This window comes from Idiotropiscis lumnitzeri, chromosome 5 (genome assembly GCF_059441095.1).
Source record: "Idiotropiscis lumnitzeri isolate Australia: NSW breed Sydney's pygmy pipehorse chromosome 5, RoL_Ilum_1.0, whole genome shotgun sequence".
Lineage (NCBI taxonomy): Eukaryota > Metazoa > Chordata > Actinopteri > Syngnathiformes > Syngnathidae > Idiotropiscis > Idiotropiscis lumnitzeri.
The window spans coordinates 23,852,517-23,871,204 of record NC_142395.1 but is presented as its reverse complement, the minus strand read 5'-3'; the positions used below and the strand labels follow the sequence as shown (position 1 = coordinate 23,871,204).

The window sequence follows — 18,688 nt, the reverse complement described above, 5'->3', positions numbered from 1 at the left end:
CAATCTTTGCTTTTTTGTTGGGAGGTTTTTGGTTATAACTTGACGGTGAGTTTGTAGGCCAGTTTATTTTGCTGTAAAACAGGATATCCCCAAATTTTCTGATTAAGACCAATGCAATGGGCCAGTTTCGGGTGTGGCAGGGCCACCACGAGTTGGCTCAAACGCTCAATTCCGGACCCTCTATATGGAGACAAACAACACACTTTGATTCACACCACCGCCGAGAGGGAACTGAACCTACTGTAAGTTCCTGTACGGAAATCAGGCATAGTCAACCATTACACCATTAATGGACTAAAGATGACAATTAAGATATGGTCGCTTTCTAAAATGCTATGTGCCAACAGCGCCCTGAGACTGGCTGGCGACCAGTCAAGGGTGTAGGCTGGCCTTCATCCAAATTCAAATGAATATGCAGCAGCTCACTCAGATCGCAAGCAGGGTGAATGGCATTTCAAACATTTCATGAGATGCAACATAGAACACAAATGAACATAAGTACTATCCGTTACAACAAATAAGAATCCAAAAGTCATCATGCAGCTGTTGTGAAAGCCCCATATGAATAGAAATGCATTTGCCAAGAAATATACAATCAATAAAACTGATTGAGAGCCTTATACTAAATTCTCCTCGCCCAACTGAGTTAAGGAAACAATGTTGAGTTAAAACAAAAGGAAAAAAACATGTCTGTGATTTTTAGATGAGGGTGCAAGACAAAATATAGGCCATCATTTGCTGAGGATAAGACAAAAGGTCTGTAAAAAGGTCTTCGCGGTACATAACCGGTGAAGAGAACAGCAGTAGCGTTAAAATGAACCTACTACGACTTTAATATAATAATGTTCGATTTTCAATCACAGTCTCTTCCACTTAAGTGCGACGTTCACTTCCTGCTCTCCGTTGTGTGTGCGGACGTTTTCCAGTCCCCAGGCGAAGCCCCACAACCCCCGGCCTGCCCTGTGAACCAGGCCGGCAGCCTCCCCCCCCAAGACACCGGCCCGAGAAGACACGCCGCCCGGTACAGACCGTGCCTCTCCTCCCGCTGCCACGGGACAACAATCGGCGGGAGGTCGGTGCAAGTTCACCGGCTAGTCAAGCAACTCTGACAACCCCTTCAATTATAATCAATTTAAATACTATCAATCGATACCAAAGAGGCCTTCAATTCGATTTACCATCACCGGCGCCGCCATAACGGAGCGCCTCAAACGGGGAGAGGAGCCCCCGGTAACGGCGCACTACCGCCGCTTTGTCCCACGGAAGAAAATGGGTAGGTCAAAAAGAAAATGAGCCTGTCTTACCTTTCGCCCCAACGCCGTCCCGGAGTAGAAGTAGTAGGCTATCCCCAACACCCACAGCACCGCAAAACATAACAATATCCTCGATTTCCTCCGCATGGTTGTCTCCTAGTCTCGTTCCTCCCGCCCGGCTCGAGCTTCGCTGGTAGTGGGAGAGATAGTGGTGGTGGTGTTGGGCGGTGTTGGCGGCGGCGGCGGCGGCTCGTCCCGTCTGTCTTGTCCTCGCAGAGCGCTTCGCCGCTCAGTGCACGGTCCGCCGTGGGCAGCAGGAAGCAGCTAGCCAAAATTCAGCAACGAGGGTTAGAGGGCAAAGGCTAACCCGCTGTAATCCAATCAAATGTCGGATAACGCCGTGGTGGAGGAGGGCTCGGTGCTGCAAGCGAGTCGAAGGGCGGCTAGTGATAAAGTCTAGTGGGAAAGAAATGATCGTAGTGAGCGATTTTAGTTGCAGCAGCGAGCGAGGATGTGCTCGTGCGTGTGCGTGTGCCTCCGTGTGTGTGCTACAGGCTGTCAGCTGCTGTACTCTGTGCGTACGCTAGGGGCGCTAGAGACAGGATGTACTGGTTTAAAGGCAAAAATCACGTCAAGATTTTCTTTACAAGAATATGTTCTATGCGTCTCCATTTGTCTAAAAATGGTATTTGATTGATATTGCGTTTGTGGAATCTGAAAAACACATTTTCATCCATCTCAGGGGGCGGTCATTTAGCCTCGTACTGCTACTTACTGTTGATTGAAGATAGATGACATCACAGGCCATTTCTCAGTTTGTAAAATGTAGCGCACAATCTTCCCAAGAATTATGCAAGAATGTTCTTTCTTAGAATGTGAGTCTTTGTAAATTGACTTATTTCTGTGACAGCATCACAAAGTGTATCTTGGGCAATTTTCAAGCCTTTACAGGTGTTCAACAGATGCATCCTTGGTTTATTTTTTTTACCCCAAATGACACAAATTCTCATATTGAAACTCATGCCATGCATCCCAATATCGTTCATGCGGGATACTGCATGTGGAATGCTGCAGTGTCCACACCAGATTCCAACTGGGATACAAAATATTTCTGGATCAAACAGTTGAGAATTTTGCCGTTACAGAACGCCAAAGGTACTGAAACATTGAACAGTCGGACATGCTTCCAAAAGTCTAGACTCTGTCAAATGAAATTTATTTGTACATTGCTGTGAAAAAGATGGGCAAGCAAAGTGAGGAACAGGCAAGTTTAAAAAAAAAAAAAATGTTTGACATCTTTAGCCGTCAATGGCAGTAAATGAGTTAACCACTGGCAGTCATATTTTTTAATTGCAATGGCCCAGTTTCCAGGGTGGGAGTGTAACAAATATGCTTTTATAACAGGATAACATCGCCTTAGTACAGTCTATTTGAAATTCAATCAAGAATCTCAATTTTTTTTTTTAAAGGGACAATGTAAAACAAATGACATTTTGCTTGCACCTCTACTGAAGAAATTGGGGTAGACTTGTGAAGTACGTCTTGGAGGCACCATCGTGCGCTTGCTACAAGATGCACGTGCTTCGAGCTTGGGTCGTTAAGTTCCATTAGCTTGACACTGGATGGCACTAAATTGTAACACACTGTACCTTTAAAGCACCTTTGAACAAATCAAATCAGTCTTTTGGGGTGAGAGTTTGTCACCAAAGCATATCTTGATGATATTTACCCACTCGCACCCCACAAATATTCAATTAGATTTAGGTCTGGGTTCTGGCCAGGCCATTCCAACATTTTAACGATCTGCTGATAAAGCCATCCTTTTGTCGAAATGTGAATTTCCTCTTCGGCTTCAGCCTTTTAGCAAATACGAATGTTGTTGGACCAATTTTGATGATTTACAAGTGCTCAAAAGTCTCGCCACCTTGACGTCCCAAAAAAAAACGTGCCAATTCCACCGAAAGAAAAACAAGCTCAAAGCATGTTGCTGCCCACCATGCTTCATGTTGTTTTGCTGATGTCGCAATGTTGTTTTTACCAAGCTCACAGATAAACACCTCCGCTAGTTTATCACTACTTTTGTTTGCATTTCCAAAATCTCAACTGGAGACAGAGCCGAATCAGTTTATAGCACGGGTCACCAACAGCGGTACTCAAGGGTCAGGATGGTTGTTAGGCTTCAGCTAAGCTTACTGATGAGCTGATCATTTGAATTAGGTGTGTTGGAGGAGGGAAACATCTAAAACATGCAGGATAGGCAGGCGCCCTCGAGGACCGGAGTTGATGACCTCGTGTTTATAGCCATCTTTTTTCTGAGTACAAACACACAAAGTGATTTCATTGACACAAATCAGTTTAACGGGTAATTTCATACAGATAGCTATCAACTCTTTTGACAGGTTTAGCATTCATGTAGAATAAATATGAGCTATTCACAGAAATGCTGCATCTGCAACAGTTATGTTTTCACAACTGTGTAGGGAATCCCCCCAAAAAATTGATGAGCTTGGCAGCATGGGAGCCGTCGCTAACGGTTATTGCGCTACGACAGCACAAAATACCTCAGCTTCAGCTTTAATCAATGCATCCTTGAATGAGCCGTTATAAAAGTAAACAAAAAAAAAAGACCAATATGATTCTGACATGATCCGTCAAGCTGTCTAAAATTGCAGTTATCCCATTGATTCATTTCAACACTGCTGCAACGTCATCAGCAAATGAGCCAAGCAGTCCGGGAAAAGAATACTTAATGACATTTGCAGTAAATTTTACTGCACCCACGAAAACGCACGTTAAAAAAAGCGACAAAGATATGCCCATTTGTCTTTGTACATGGTCTGTTTCCTTACGTAAAAATGTGGGAAAAAAACAAAACATACCCACATTATTGGACGCCATAGCCTGTCAGACAATTTGTTGATTTGTGTACTACATAATCAATCAAAAGGACACCACAACTTTACGTCCACCTGGCCCCAAATTGGAGCCTGCTGTGTCTTTTCAAAGGGTGTATTTGTCCTCTCCTTGCCTCTGGGGTTTATGGTAGTGGGTGTAGCTACTGTAGAGCTCGTTAAACACCTCACGGACTCCGATCTGCAAGCCTGTTGATAGGAACTTGATATCCTGCTCCCGACACAAGTCCAGTATGAGGTAGATTCCCTCTGTCAAGTGTAGCTTGATGTCAGGCCGCAGAGTAACCTGAAGATACCACAATAAGAGTTGTAGTTGAAGAAAAAGAACAAAGGCCAACAAATGAGGAGAGCCTTCAACTCAGTACATTAACTTTATCCTTCAAAAACTAGCATCAAAATCATTTTGATGGTACACTGGCTGGTAGTGTTGAGAATGGAGTCTCTGTTGTCATGGTAACCCCAGATTGCTTACGCTATATAATTTTGGTTGACCACCTAGGAGAGCTCTTGGATTGTGTTAGCATTAGCATCGGTGCTAAAATTACTCGTCAAACTTTTGTGCTGTGCTTGTCTGATATGTATAACACATTCAAATGATCAGAACATGCATAGGTCAAGATATAACGTTATAAACGGGGGCACACGCAAGTTATGTGAAGGTGTACATGCTCAAAAGGGCATGCAAAGGGCAACCAGTGCACACAACCGCAACGGCTATCGTTTGTAATGCATATCCAGTCAACACGTTTCGCAACAGAAAATCTTGAACCAAAGCCAGTGGTTGAAAGGAGAAACGGAGGAGAGGCGTAATACATCTACTATTTGTCAAATAGAAAATACATTGAGCAGTCAGGAAGGGAACGATGATGACGGATGTCGTTAGCAGACCATCAGGCGCTTGCAAATGGCAACACATTGATGTCGATGCTACTCATTTACTGCCGCTGACAGCAATATGCAGTCTGTCAAAGACGCATTTTAACTTGGGAGGGCTGCAGTGAATGAGTTTTGAAAATTTGCAATGAAATGGATTTTACAGCGTTTCAAAGGCAATTGTTTAGCAATAAATATAATCAATATAAATATAAATATAAATATAAAAACGTGATTTGCTGAGCCATTTTGGTCAAATAATACCAGACTGCTTCAGGGAAAGTTTAAAGCGTGTCTCAAATAATCAGGACAGAGACGAGACTAAATTAAATTTGACTTGCATGAAGTTCTCACATTTTAAAAGTCAAATTTACACACATGACAGTTTTTGATGACTTAAACCGGCCCCTCCTTCTGCCTTTTCCATCAGCCTGTCCATTCATTTGGCCGCCTGTCCCCATGTCCTCTTCAAAATGTGTTAATTCTATTGCAAAACGCTGAGTCAAGAAGGCGTCGCATTAAATACAGCGCAGTAGAGCCATGTTCACAAGCCAGACATGACTCACCGCGCCTTGAACTAACATTAAGCCAAAAGCTTAATTCCAGCACATGGAGCTAGAGTAATCCCGAGCCCCTTCACACAGATTTGGGAACATTTTAAACAGCGCTGACGGAAAGACTTCCTCGACTCTCCTACTGAGCGTCAGAATCTCACAGCTCTGCTGAATGTTAATGTGAGCCAACAGCGCTTCATCGCTGGATCAGCTGAGATACCACTGTCTCATTAGTGTGTGTGTGTGTGTGTGTATGTGGGTGCCACTCACCACTCACAGCTGCATTAAAAAAAAAAAACTGTTGACACGGATGACAGATGGTTTTGGATTGGTGACTATGTATGACAGTTTGTGACGTCTGTCACCTGTTAATGCTATTTTCCAATGCTAATATTGGAAAAATAAATCACAGAAATCCGTCAAGAGTCTGTGCGTGTGTGTACCTTTTGCAGTTCTGTGACGTATTGAGCCACCATGAAGGCAGACAGTGTGGTGAAGTTCTCTAAGATGACAGCAATATGCGAGTACATCCTTTCGACCAACCGGGAGCACTGCAGATACACTTCACTGTCTGCACCTGTGAACACACATTGACATGATTCATTAACCTATGAGTCAATATGTTAAGTACAAATAGACAAGATTGTTGCTGCTATAAAACAAGCCAGAATGTCTCCAAAGCAAAGTCATAAATCAAGGTCATGACGAAATAGGGTTAATTAAAATAGCGGATGAGGGGTTTGTGGAAAAAGTTTCACCAGACATTCTCCTGGGATATTTAGAGCTGCTTGTAATCATTTTGTGATTTTAGTCTTTTTAAAAAAAAAAATAAAAAAGTAGAATTTCTGTTGTAGATCGTGTGCCGTTGTTACTGGTGACGGGTTGGAGCGAGACACTTGATACTTAAAACTGTTATAGTAATATTGTTTAAAAATATAATTTTGTCAACCACATGCAAAGGGGGTTTTAGGTCTCTGCGAAATGAGATTTTGGAAAATATAAGTTTCTTAAAACTGTTTTTAGTGTTTGCTTTCCTTTATTAAAAAAAATGATGAAAACAAGTTTTTTTTTTACACAGGCGGACATCTCAGTAAATTGCCGCATTAGAGTTGCAAAAGAAAATGCTTTTAAATTGATCTGCATTTTTCATGGAGGCAGAAACACACGAATCAGGATATTGCTAAAACTGTTATTGTCAAAGTGTCATACGGGGACCATGAGTGGTATGTTGGCGCCCTCTAGTGGTATGTATGCAATATAAATTAAAAAAGGGGTTACATTCAATTAAGTACAGCTCCATTGTATTTAACTTTTTATTTAAAAAAACATTTGCATTCAGTCTTTGTGAGCTTGAATGATTATCATTGAATCATTACTTATTCTATTTTTTTAACACTCCTACATTTAAGTGTGTTCTTAAATTTCATTTGCAGGTACAGTGACTTACGATATTATCCATTACTTAAGGAATAAATATCTATTATATCTATATATTTTTTTCTATACTTATCCTATCAAAAGATTAAGCCTATTGCTAGAAATTACAGACGAGAGTCACAATAAACCTTTTACATATTGAATTTTCCAAGTCATGAAATATAATCCATGCTCAGAAAAAAAGTCTGAGTGTGAGGTCAGTTTCATTTAATGAAAGTATGAAAAATTTACCTGTGTCTCTGGCTCCTCTCTGCCGACCTTCCTGCATGATGGAAGCCACTAGACGGTAAAAGACATTCAAGAATGATGGGGTGGCATTCAGCATCACCTGAATGCACACAAGGAAAGGACAAAATGTACATACGAAAATGTCATACAAGGAAGAATGAAGAAACTGGGTAGTAATCGTGTTCAGTAATGGAAAAATGCTCATATGTAGTACACATTTGCTTTGTACAGCTTCAAATGACTTATTAGAGTGTGCAGAACCACATTTAAAGGTTTCAAGGGAGCGTGATAAGGTTGCGAAGCTCTGCTTTATGATATGTGACATAAGCCACTTCACTGACACTGCCTACAATCAGGGAAAATTGAATCCATGTTTCTGCTTGGCAGTTGGAACTACGTTTTTAAGTCTTTAAGAATTGGCTCGGCTTTAAGGACTCATTAAGAGACCCACACATGTTTGCAGTTGTCATTTAATTTCCAAGCCCTGCTGAGGTACCCTTGAGCAATGTACTGAATGCTTGGAGAATCCACAAGTGAATCATAGCAACAGTACTAAGCTCCTGTGGACTGACCGAGGATGAGGACAGGAAGGGAAACCAGACATAAAGGAGAGAGAGAGAGAGGGGTGCGGGTGATGTCATCATCTCACATGGTTTCCATCAGTAAATGCCAGCACTCCGACATCTCCAAAACACTCTGACCTATCACATCTCACCACTCCAGCTAACTTTCCCATTCCACTTAACCTGCTTCATGCAGTCTAGTCTCATCTCCCTCCTCTGTTCTCCTGCTTCATCCCTCAAACTGCATTCACTTCTACGCCACCAAATCTTTCCTTCTCTTTCTGACACGCCACACTCAAACCCCATCACCTCCGCCACCCTTTCCGACAGTCGCCTCGGCTGCAGTCTTTCAACGTTAAAAACATCTGATGCGAGTTAGCAGGTTTTTGCCTGCATTAATGAACTGCAGCTGCACTGTCCAAATGTGACAATACCAACCGCAGCTGGCCACAATATACCTGTAGATAGAACGTGAGAACAAACGACTAATTTGCAAACACATAATGGGTCTAATGACTGCTCGTAAAATTCTAATTTGTGGAATTAAAATGTAAATGTGTAACTTGGATGTATGAGTAAGCAAATGCAGAGCACTTCCACAAAAATTGGCAATACAGCATATCCTGAAAGCAGTTATTCCCTACCAGTATGTGTCTTTGTTCATCTGTCTATAGCAGCGACGCATAGTGACATGCACAATAATGAAATGCTCTCTCATTAATGGCAGATGGCACAAATAAACCGGTGTACTGTATTCATCTGTTGCCATTTCTACAAGTATGAATAGTGAGCAAGTTTACATTTAAATTTGTATGGTGGTTTGCCGTGAGATTTATTTAATGCAAAATGGCTGCCTTGGCTCAATGAAGGATGGAAAACACTGCCTTCAGGTAAAGTGTCTTTTATTGATTTTTCATCAATAGCCTGCCAGACTTTTCCTCAAAGGTCAACCCCAGTCGAAAATAAAACTTAATCAAATTATCCTCGTCTATTGTCTTGGACCTCCAAATTAGTTACCTATTTTATGGCCACACGTTTCATTCACATGACCATAAATTAGCAGAGTTAGTTTTTTATATTCTTATTTATCTAGGTTGCGGGCAATTTTGACTGGGGCTCTGTCGTTTATATTAATAAAGTATAGTTTATCGAAAGACCAAGTCCAAAAGCTTGCGGTTCTGATAGACTTAGATCTGACTTTCAGCAATGATATAAAATCAATCACTAAAACAGTTTTTTGGCAGCTGAAACACATATCCAGACTGAAGGGTTGCATGTTCCAAGCAGAACAGAAAAAAAACATATCGGTGCTTTTATCTCCAGTAGACTTTAGTATTGTAATTGCAGAGAGCATCAAGCAAGCTTCAGTCCATTCGGAACGCTGTAGCTCAGGTTCTGAACAGAACATGAACAGGTGTTGATAAATGCTCCCAATTAGATGTAGAATAGATTTGAAAATTCTGAGACTGATCTATAAATCAGTGAATAGTTTGGGTCCTGAATACATTAAAGAAATGCTGATGGAAAAAAAAAAAAAACGAGTCAGGCTTAGATCTCTAGACTTGGCTCAATTAGTGGAGACCAAAGTTCAAAGTCAACATGGTGAAGCTGCATTTAGCGGTTGTGCTGCACACACATAAGCTGCCAGCAGACGTGAAGTCAGCCTGTCGTGTAAATGTATTTAAATCCAGGTTAAAAACTTTGCATTTCCCCATAACTTTGATTAAGGTTTCTCTTATTTTAGAAAACTATTATTTCCTTTACTTTTAAATATTTTTTTAAAAGTTTGCTGCAATTGTATTTAAATAGTGTTAATGAACAATTAATTTTTGTAAGATACTTTTGTTTTCGCTGCTTTGAATGTCAACTGTTGTGTTTGTAAATGCTTGTAGGTGTCGTGCCTTCGCTTGAAGCATATTTGAGTCGCCTTGTGTATTAACTGTGCTATATGAATAAAACTACCGTGCCTGAATAATAATCGACACAATAAGTGAAACTGGATAATTTCCCCTGGCACTCTGGTTGGGACTGGCGGGAACAATTCTCACTGTGTATATTTACACACCAGCACATTGAGGACACATACCTGAGGATGACAGTGGATGATGGCAAAAAGTGCCTCATGAATAGCCAAGAACGCTGACTGGTAAACAAGTGCAGTCAGGTGGTCAAGCGGCACGACCTGAAGCGCTCCGAGGACCAAGACTACGTGATGAGGGTTACCGAATAGACCCTCGCCCTGGCGCAGCAGCGTCGTCATTGTTGTCACGGTTGGAATGGTGAAGGTCGCAGTCAAGTCCACATCCTGACTGGATGACCTTACAAGAAACTGTAAACAAAGTTGGATAGTTGGCAAAAGTACATTTTTGTGGCAGACAAACAAGAACTCCACCGAACACTCTGCTATGTTGGGGACACAGGACAACTGTGTAGCATTTTTCAATTCTACGAGTTATGCTGGCAAGATTCAACAGCAGGGAAATCCATATGTATAATGCATGTGTTTTGAATAACTGATCATTTTTAAATAGTTCCATATCGACCCCAAAACAGTCTGTTGAAAAAGCAGCATATTCAAAACATTTTGTAGATATGCGACACAGTACACTCATTTATTAAAAGTTTGCCTTATGCACGACTGTATGGACTCACATAAGCTGCGTTTCTCGCTCCCCTGATACAAAACACATTGTAGCTTCATTACAAGAACCAAGCATCGCAGCGTGGTGTGTGATTGTCATTTGGCTAACGAGTCACTCTTAATGGCTGTCACATGTTCTTCTGGTTCAGCTGAACAACCGCAGCACTACTTCCCAGCTCTTGAGTTTCTTGAGAATGCATTCTGCTCCTTTCAAAGCACTGATTATGCATATTACTTTGAGTCATTCCTGATTTCGCTCTCTACCTGAAATCATTTCAACAAAACCTAAGCGTACTTTAAAATACATTAAATTCAAGTACAGTAGAAATAAAAAAAAAATGACACTGACTGTTTAACTCACGTTTATTACAGTAAGTGTTGACTTTGCTTACCACCATAGCAGACAGAATTTGTGGTGCAAGGGACCACAGCGCTTTGTAGCAAGGTTCAGGTAACTGACAACAGGGCAGCAGCTTGGCAATGAGGACGACGGCCAGCACTTCCTGGAGACAAGTAATTAGAGGGCAGAGTGAGATAACAGGCCTTTTGTCTGATACTATACACTTAATTGTCACAATATAAGATACACCTGCACAACTAAATGATGACTAAACCATTAGAAACCTTGTAATTTCCAGAGCTCAGCTTGCAAGTGTCGAACCCATCTTTGATCCGGGTCAGCAACATGCTGAACTGCCAGGGAGTGCTGTTCACCAGCAGGTGGTGCAGCAGTTTCTGCACTTTGGGCTCTAGCTCACATGTGTCAGATGCGGACAGCCATGGAGCTAAAAGAAAATATTCAAGATTCAGTATACCGTAATCAGGTGTAGCTAGATGAACAAAGATACTTTAGTTTTAGTAACTAATATTTAGTAACTATAATTTTTGGGGTACAGTAAAGTGAAATTGCCTCTCTCCCAGCACACTAGAGTCAAACCACACCAGCAGTTGGATGGATAACGCAGTCGTGGGACACAAATCTCATTGCCAAAGCCCCCTCAAAATAAAATCTCACAAATAATGATGAATAATAAAAGTATTGATGATGTATCTTATGTAATAGAGAAAATTAAGTGATTATTCTTAAAGGGACAGTGTGTAGAATTTAGTGCCATCTAGTGGTGAACTAAGTTTGAAACGCATGCATTTTGAAGCACGCGCACTACGGTGCCTCAAAGACCACTCTCACACTTTTCAACAGAAATGCAAAAGCAAAATGTCATCACAAACAATTTCTAGTATTTCCCTCCTGCTCCTATAATAGATGTGTAGAGCCACACAAGTGGAGGAAATTAATTATAATAAATTACTTACCTGTCAAAAGTCTGTGTACATTTTGAATAATCTGAGCGAACAACTCATCCATCTTGTTTACTTCCTTCTCTTTGTTCTCTTCTCCTTCCTCTTTCTTCTTTCCCACTGTCTTCATCACTGCCGAGTAGTACACTGACAGGAACTGCAAAGATGAAACAAGGAAGTCCACAGGTCTGGCTGCGGAGGTCATCTCTTTTAGGATCTGCTGGCAGAAACCCTGATAGAGAGTCTCATGGGTCAGGGTGGTCTTGTCGTCATCACCTGCTGCCAAGGAGGCCTGATCACACCGAAGCATGACCGTGACGGTGTCGACCACAAAGGCGGGACTAAGCGAGCAGGCGGGCTGCAGGCCGGGCTTGCTGACACTCTGGGCCTTCAGGACTGACTCCACAGCTGATGCCAGCGAAGAAGTGGTTCTTGCGAGGGTCTGGGTCAAAGTTTGATCCAATGATTTATTCCTTCCTAGGAAAGAGGTCATCGCTTTGGAGGTGGCAGCCAACGATGCAAGTCGTAGATGAGTAGACATGATGGAGGAGCCGGGATTCGATGTGATGTCCTCACTGGTGAGAAATGAGGCAATCTGGTCCAGATTGATGCGTACGCTGGTGTTCCTGACCAGAATTAAGTCGACCAAATACATGACAAAGTCCTGCGTGGCCTTCATCAAATCCACCCAATCAGAGGTGCTGGTGGAGCTGAATCGTCCTTTCTTGCTGTGCCAGAGGACTGAGGAGACTACGGCCTGAAGCAGAGCGCTGCCATGAATGATCGTCAGGACACCATGAAAGTTCTGGCCCTCCACCAGACAAGCAAGTACCTTGAGCAGCTTCACTTGGAATTTTGCGCAACAAGATGCTGAATGTGGAGCCTCCGAATAACAAGCAGTGGAAGTGAGCATGAAGACAAGGAGGAGGAAAATGGATGACAGATCCTCAGCGTTCAGTCCATCTGAGTTTAGGCTCGATAAGATTGACAGCAGTTCTGTCAGCTCTTTGGTTTGAGCGTCATTCAAAAGTACAAACACTTTGCCAGATTGCGAGGAAACGTTTATATCCTCCACTAAGGTTTGTTTGACTAAGGTGGACAAAACCACCGTCTCATCTTTTTGTGCTTTCTGGTACGTCTTGAGGGTCGTACAAGCTTTAGGGGCATGCGCCGCGTTTAGAACCCCCAAAATCTTCTGTGACAGCAAACCAACAGTGGCGGAGAATAGCGACGGCAACTCGGGCAGAATGGAGCTGTGGATAAGCTCCGAGGATATGAGGGAGACAGAGAGTTGATCTTTGCTTCTGTTAGACTGCTTGCTCAGCAATGACGTGACCAGAACATTTGTGATGCAGTTCATGTCTTCACTATTCATGTAGGGGGCCAGCAAAGGTAGGTTCGATGTGACTATATACCAGTGTGCAACACGGTGGGAGCTGGATTCCACACTGCACATCTGCCCATCCCACATCTGATCAGCTTCTGAACATAACTGGAGCTCAACTCTATCGACAACAAACCCGACTGCCCTGTTTAGGGACTCTGATGTACTTGGTTCCGCGAGTGAGGCCGAGTCCATCAGAACTTTCTTAATCTGTTGCAAAGTGAGGAGCTTGAGATGCACCGAGTTCATGGGAGTGGATGGGTGCAGACGGACGGAATTGACCTCACAATTTAGGAGATTCTCGATGCTTGTTAAGGCTGCAGCATTGCAGTCAAGAGGTGTGTAGTTGCTACGGTAAATGTCAAAGAGTGTGTCGACCTCAATCCAACTGTATCGGAGCAGAAGAACTGCCTCTTGGGTTTTCAGCTCCCAAAGAGACGGAGATGGTTTTTGAGACTCTTCCAGGTCTACTTTCTTTTTTCTTTTCTTCTTTGCTTTCTGTGCCGAACTCACATTTCCTTTCATAGCCTTGCTTTCTGTGGACAAAGGTTGAAGCAGGTCGTTGAGAACCTTCTGGATCTCCCCCATCAGGCTTTGACCTTGTCTAACTAAGGGAAGAGGAGACGCATCGTCCAAAGTTTTTAAACTGAACATAACGACATGAAGAAGCTGGCACAGACTGAAAAGCTTCATTGATGCGTCTTCTTGCTTCCGATCGGCATTTTCTTCATTATTCACTCCATCGATCTCCATCTCATCTGCCTCTCCTGGTTCCTTTAGCAGGTCAGGGATAATATATTTTCTCATGTTCGCCAGCACTAAAGTGCAAATCTCAAAGCCCTGCGAGGGAGGTGTTTCTAAAACGCTGGTCCTGAGTGAGGCGGAGACGCCGTCGCCGAGCAGAGGGGGTCGAGCGTTGTCAAGAGATGGCTGACAGATCACCGAGAGGAGTTCGGAGAAGAAGCGAGGCAGCTGACAAAGCTTGGTGTATGTTTGAAGTAGACTGCAGAGCATCATCTGTTGGGGAATGGAGAGGGGAAAAAAGTGTGTTGGTTTAGATTGGCAAACATTTCAATTCTTCAAGATTCAATGAGGCAACAGCGAGAGTGTAGCCTATCCCAAGAGCTTTATTAACTCTTTTGTGAGCACTTTTACTTTTAGCAGCTCTTTGTGTTGTGCTAAACCATTTTAGCAGCATTTTCGGCAATGGTATTTTAACTTTCACTGTAATTTTTCATCTTTTATTCTGAATTTACAATGCAGCAACTCAATATAGCCAGTGAGGAATGCATCAAAAAGGTCATATGGAGATGGATGATCGCCGACGTTTAAATGAAGTAAAATAAAGCGAGAGAGAGATTTGAACTATTCCCTTTTCATGTTTGTTACTATAAACTAAATCCTTTGTGAAAACTTGACACTTTTTCACAATCTTATTTTATTTTTATTTTTTTTACAATTTTACATATTATTTTCCGCTGCTTCAGTTAACCCAACTTCTATTGTGATCGTGAGATAATTTCAGAATCTAGGTGACCTGATACTGGTCAAAGACATTTTTAATTAGAATGCCATGTTTTGACTATTGAAGGCAGATAGAAAATATATTTGCAAATATTTTTAGGGGGTTGACTTTCCCTTTAATTATATAAACTGACAATTTTCTCCAATTCCTTCTCAACCTAATAGACCTACAATAGATTAACACACTTTTTACAATGATAATCTTAAATAATATTTTTCTGACCAGTGACTGCCAGCAGCACAACACTCAGCAAATTAGTTTTGAATGGTGATTGTCGCCTGGATAAAAGTTGTGTGAGGGGCGGGGGTTAAAATAAACAAAACAAAAAGAAAAACATTAGATTAGTTTTGAACTCAAATCAATATCAAGTGGCATGGATGAGTGTTTTGCGGGGATAGACCACAGCACGCCCCACCCAAGCCTCGTGAGGATTAGCGGCTTGAACAATGGATGGATGCATCTGGTTACCAAGGTGGCGTAACTAGGATTCTTTGTTTGATCATATGTTGACTTACATGCTGTCTTGACAACTTGTTCTTTCACATCACACTATCCAAACAGCTGAGCTCCGACATAACCCCGCAGTGGCAATACAAAGACCATCAAGGTTTGTATTGTCCTGCTTTGTGGCTATCAAGAACCATATTCCTGTAATATTCATAATAAAATACATCAAGACCTGTCTGGCTCGTTGGACTCGTGTTTCCATACAGTCTGCATCAACCCAGGCTGAAGATAACAACTCGTCTAAGTCTGGTTCAAGAATCATGTGGTTGAGACTCAGAAGCACCTTCAAACAGCGATACCATGCAGGGATGCTGAAATACAGAGAATATGAATTCTATGTTAAAACACATCATTACAGGTTGAAATATGAAGGCGAAAATGGTGCTTTACCTTGGCTGGGGCTGATTGAAGAGAATTTTTGTGAGGCTTTTGTAAAAGTTGAGCTGGACCTCTGCATGTCTTATTCTGTCTGCTGCCACGTTATAAATATCGGCAGACAGTGCCTGGCTAAGCAGCGATTCCACAGCCAGCAGAGCTAGACTCCAACTCTCTGGCGAACAGGGAACATTGGAAAGGGACAAATCCAAAGCTGGCACTAACTTTGTGAGGTAACCGAAACACAGCATACTCTGCTCTTCCTCGTTTTCTGCTCGACATTTTCTGTAGCTTTCTAAAAAGAATTTCAAAAGCAACGGCACGGTGTTTGACTTCACGGAGTAAAGCAGCGGGGGCTCACACGCACGTAGTTTGCAAAGTACAGAATTGGCTGGCCTTAGGGGGCCTTTTGTCCCACCGGGTCCACGTTTCCCAGTGTCCTCTTTGGAAGGTAGAAGCTCCTCCTTGTAGGATGCCAGGTGCTCAACAGAGAAGAGTGATAACTGAAGGATGGAGTCTATCCTGACCCGAACGTCTCTGCAAAGATTCTGGCGGAGACTCAGATGTGCGTGGGAAGGAGAATACTCTGCAGATGTCAGCATGTGTCTGAGGAGCAATAACGGCTGAATGAGCTGGTTTGTTACCAAGGTGAAAACTCTGTTTGGATTGCCTTGTTGCCGCTGAACTGATAAATACGATGTTAACACCTGAAACACCAACTCAAGCACATTTGATCCAGTTGTGACTTTCTTCGGGCTTTCCTCCAGCTCTTGTTTAAGAATCACTTCAGTTTGCGAGTCCAAGTCGCTTGTGTGAAGACACTCACTCACAGCGTTAGTTATGAGTTCAGGCGGATGGGATCCCGAGGGTAACGCTTGTTGCAGTTGATGGCAGGCGAAGGAGCAGACTTTAACCGAGAGACTGACCATGAGTTCGTACTTGGTGGTGAAGACAGATGAGAGAATAGAGGATGAGAAGATTCCCTGGCACACACTCAGCAGGGTGGACACACCCACTGACATCTTGGTGGGGTTGCTGGAACACTCCTCAAGGAGGTTCAGTAGAAGCTAGAAGCCCCCCCAAAAAAAAGAAAGTTAAGTTAAGTCATTTGTAGTCATGAGAGGCTGCTTCCACTTTTTTTGTAGCCCAATTATTTGACAGGTAATATAGTCATCAAAAACATTTAATGTATGCAATTGGCTAGCGATCAGCTCAGGGTGCATGCCGCCTCTCGCCGAAAGACAGCTGGGATTTGCTCCGGCGCACCTGCACCCCTTGTGAGGATTCAGAGAATGGATGAATTGATTTTTTTATGGACCAATTTGTGTAGTTTCAGTAATGTTCAATTCTTAAAAAATTTGAAGAGTGAATGTGTGCCAACCTAAAAATGTGTCTAACACAAGAAAATCGATTTAATAACAATCCCATACCTGTGCCATGTTGAGCCTCACGCTGACCGTCTTGCCCTGTTTTAGAGCGAGGTGGAGCTTCCGACTATGAAGAAAATCATCAAGGCAACTCCACAGGCCTTCCAGCACAGCTTGTGAGAACTCAACCTTTTCATTATACCAGCCGGTGAGAGCATATGTGCACCAATCCAACAGGACCTATAACAGCACAAAGTCAAGCAGTGCATTATAAATAAATACAACTGCATTTAACATCTGTTAAAGGAGTTGAATTTAGGGCATTTGAAATATGACTTTATCAAATGCATGGATCCAGAACACCTACTTGTTCCTTGTTGGGCAGCAAGCACTGAGAGGAAAGCCACGCGAAACGTGCTAGCTTTAACTTGTCCTCCCATGGAGTGTGAGGGCTTTTTAGCTTCAGATGGATGCCAGAGTAAATGGCAGTCATTGTTGCTGCTTCTCAAACCTAATGGTGAACAGCATTAGAGCAGATAAGCATATTTTTGTATTTTGCAATTAAACTACCAAAAGTGATTTTTGAGCAACAAGCCATATGAGATTGTAAACTCTTTATTTAGTCACACATCCGTGATTCTCAAAATGTAGTGGGTACCAGTTGTAAGACAAGTAACACTAAATTAAATGTTCAAATTTTACATAATGTCCCAGTGGCTTAATTTATTTTTAGAGAGAGACTGGGAGAGAGCGAGAGATTGAGCCCAAAGCACTTTCCATGTAGAATACAGTTGCATTTAATCTTTTAAAACAGTTTGTCGAGACATACACTTAAATTTGCTTATGATTGGTCAAATCCAGATAAAAGCATACAATTCCAGATTAAATTTATTGCATGTCTTCGTGATGTGCATATTGCATGAGGAAATATTGAGATTTTGATATTTTTTCAATTAATTGAGCAGCCCTAATTAATTTGGCTTACGATAAAATGCACTTTTTTTTTATAAACAACTGTCTCGTTTTTTTTAAGTGTTCAAACTTGGGCCTATTATGCTATCGTGTTTAAGTCTTGCTCAAAGAATTGGTACGTGGCAGAAAAAGTTTGACAACCGCTGCAATACATAATTCAGAAGATTTGTGATTTTAGCTTGACGGTATTAAATTAATTTAGAAAGTGTCGCTAGAGATCCTGACTTCCAGTTTATTATCCCGCATACTCTTTTATCTATCGGTTTTTACTAGTTTTCGTTGATTGTATGCACCACATTACCATGTCTAAACATTTAACTGGAAATGTATATATCACTGTTTGGTTTAAGAATTAAGTTCAAATTTCGACACGTTAACTGGACAACAAATATTGCATTGCGTAATATGTAGTTGTGACTGTTTGGTGTCCAAGTTAAGAGGATTTAAAACCACAATTAAAGTTTGTCCTATGAGGAGACAGCTAGTGATTTAGCATCTAAGATAACGACCACCTCTGCTAATCTTAAACTCTGCTTGTCGTCTGCGAGCAACAAGAGCAAACGTAACCTTGCCACGACGCCGTTTATAAATCATAATTAGTACACATTAATTCATTCAACTTACTATTTCCCAATTCACACGTGTCTCCTGTTTTCGCATCAGTACGACCTTTCAACTTCTACCCGGCCTACTAGGCAAAAGCAATAGAGAATCGATAATACGAAAAAATTTATCGCATTTTCAGGACAAAGTCGACATGGAAACATTTTGGACAATATACATTACTCCTTTAGCCCT

The 18,688-nt window shown here is 42.0% G+C and overlaps 2 protein-coding genes across 4 annotated transcripts in view; both read right to left on the bottom strand.

Moving 5' to 3' along the window:
* galnt2 (UDP-N-acetyl-alpha-D-galactosamine:polypeptide N-acetylgalactosaminyltransferase 2) overlaps positions 1-1,824 on the bottom strand; it is a 51,702-nt gene extending 49,878 nt beyond the window's left edge. For both annotated transcript variants that reach the window (XM_088296555.1, XM_088296556.1), the window contains exon 1: positions 1,305-1,824. In XM_088296555.1, coding sequence (XP_088152681.1) covers positions 1,305-1,400 — 96 coding nt within the window. In that variant the 5' untranslated portion in view covers positions 1,401-1,824. The remainder of the gene's footprint in view (positions 1-1,304) is intronic.
* Positions 1,825-2,448: 624 nt separating this feature from the next.
* urb2 (URB2 ribosome biogenesis homolog) lies at positions 2,449-18,575 on the bottom strand. 2 transcript variants are annotated; one of them, XM_088297147.1, is made up of 13 exons: positions 18,515-18,575; positions 17,286-17,429; positions 16,982-17,158; positions 15,567-16,618; positions 15,349-15,487; positions 12,037-14,161; positions 11,776-11,952; positions 11,086-11,246; positions 10,854-10,964; positions 9,907-10,149; positions 7,261-7,357; positions 6,036-6,169; positions 2,449-4,451 (listed from the first exon to the last, which is right to left on the bottom strand). In XM_088297147.1, the coding sequence occupies exons 2-13, from the start codon at positions 17,409-17,411 to the stop codon at positions 4,254-4,256; spliced, it is 4,740 nt and encodes a 1,579-aa protein (XP_088153273.1). In that variant the 5' UTR covers positions 17,412-17,429; positions 18,515-18,575; the 3' UTR covers positions 2,449-4,253. The 2 variants fall into 2 exon arrangements, with proteins under 2 accessions (XP_088153273.1, XP_088153272.1); XM_088297146.1 differs by having other exon boundaries at positions 11,776-14,161.
* Positions 18,576-18,688: the final 113 nt, after the last annotated feature.

Bases quoted from the DNA above. Each gene is read 5' to 3' on its own strand.
- urb2 (XM_088297146.1), bottom strand. From the start codon at position 17,411: ATGACTGCCATTTACTCTGGCATCCATCTGAAGCTAAAAAGCCCTCAC. The intron at 15,488-15,566 runs GTAAAGCACCAT...TCTGTATTTCAG, and splicing joins TTCAATCAGCCCCAGCCAAG to CATCCCTGCATGGTATCGCT. The intron at 7,358-9,906 runs GTATGTGTCCTC...GTGTGCATTCAG, and splicing joins TCATCCACTGTCATCCTCAG to GTGATGCTGAATGCCACCCC.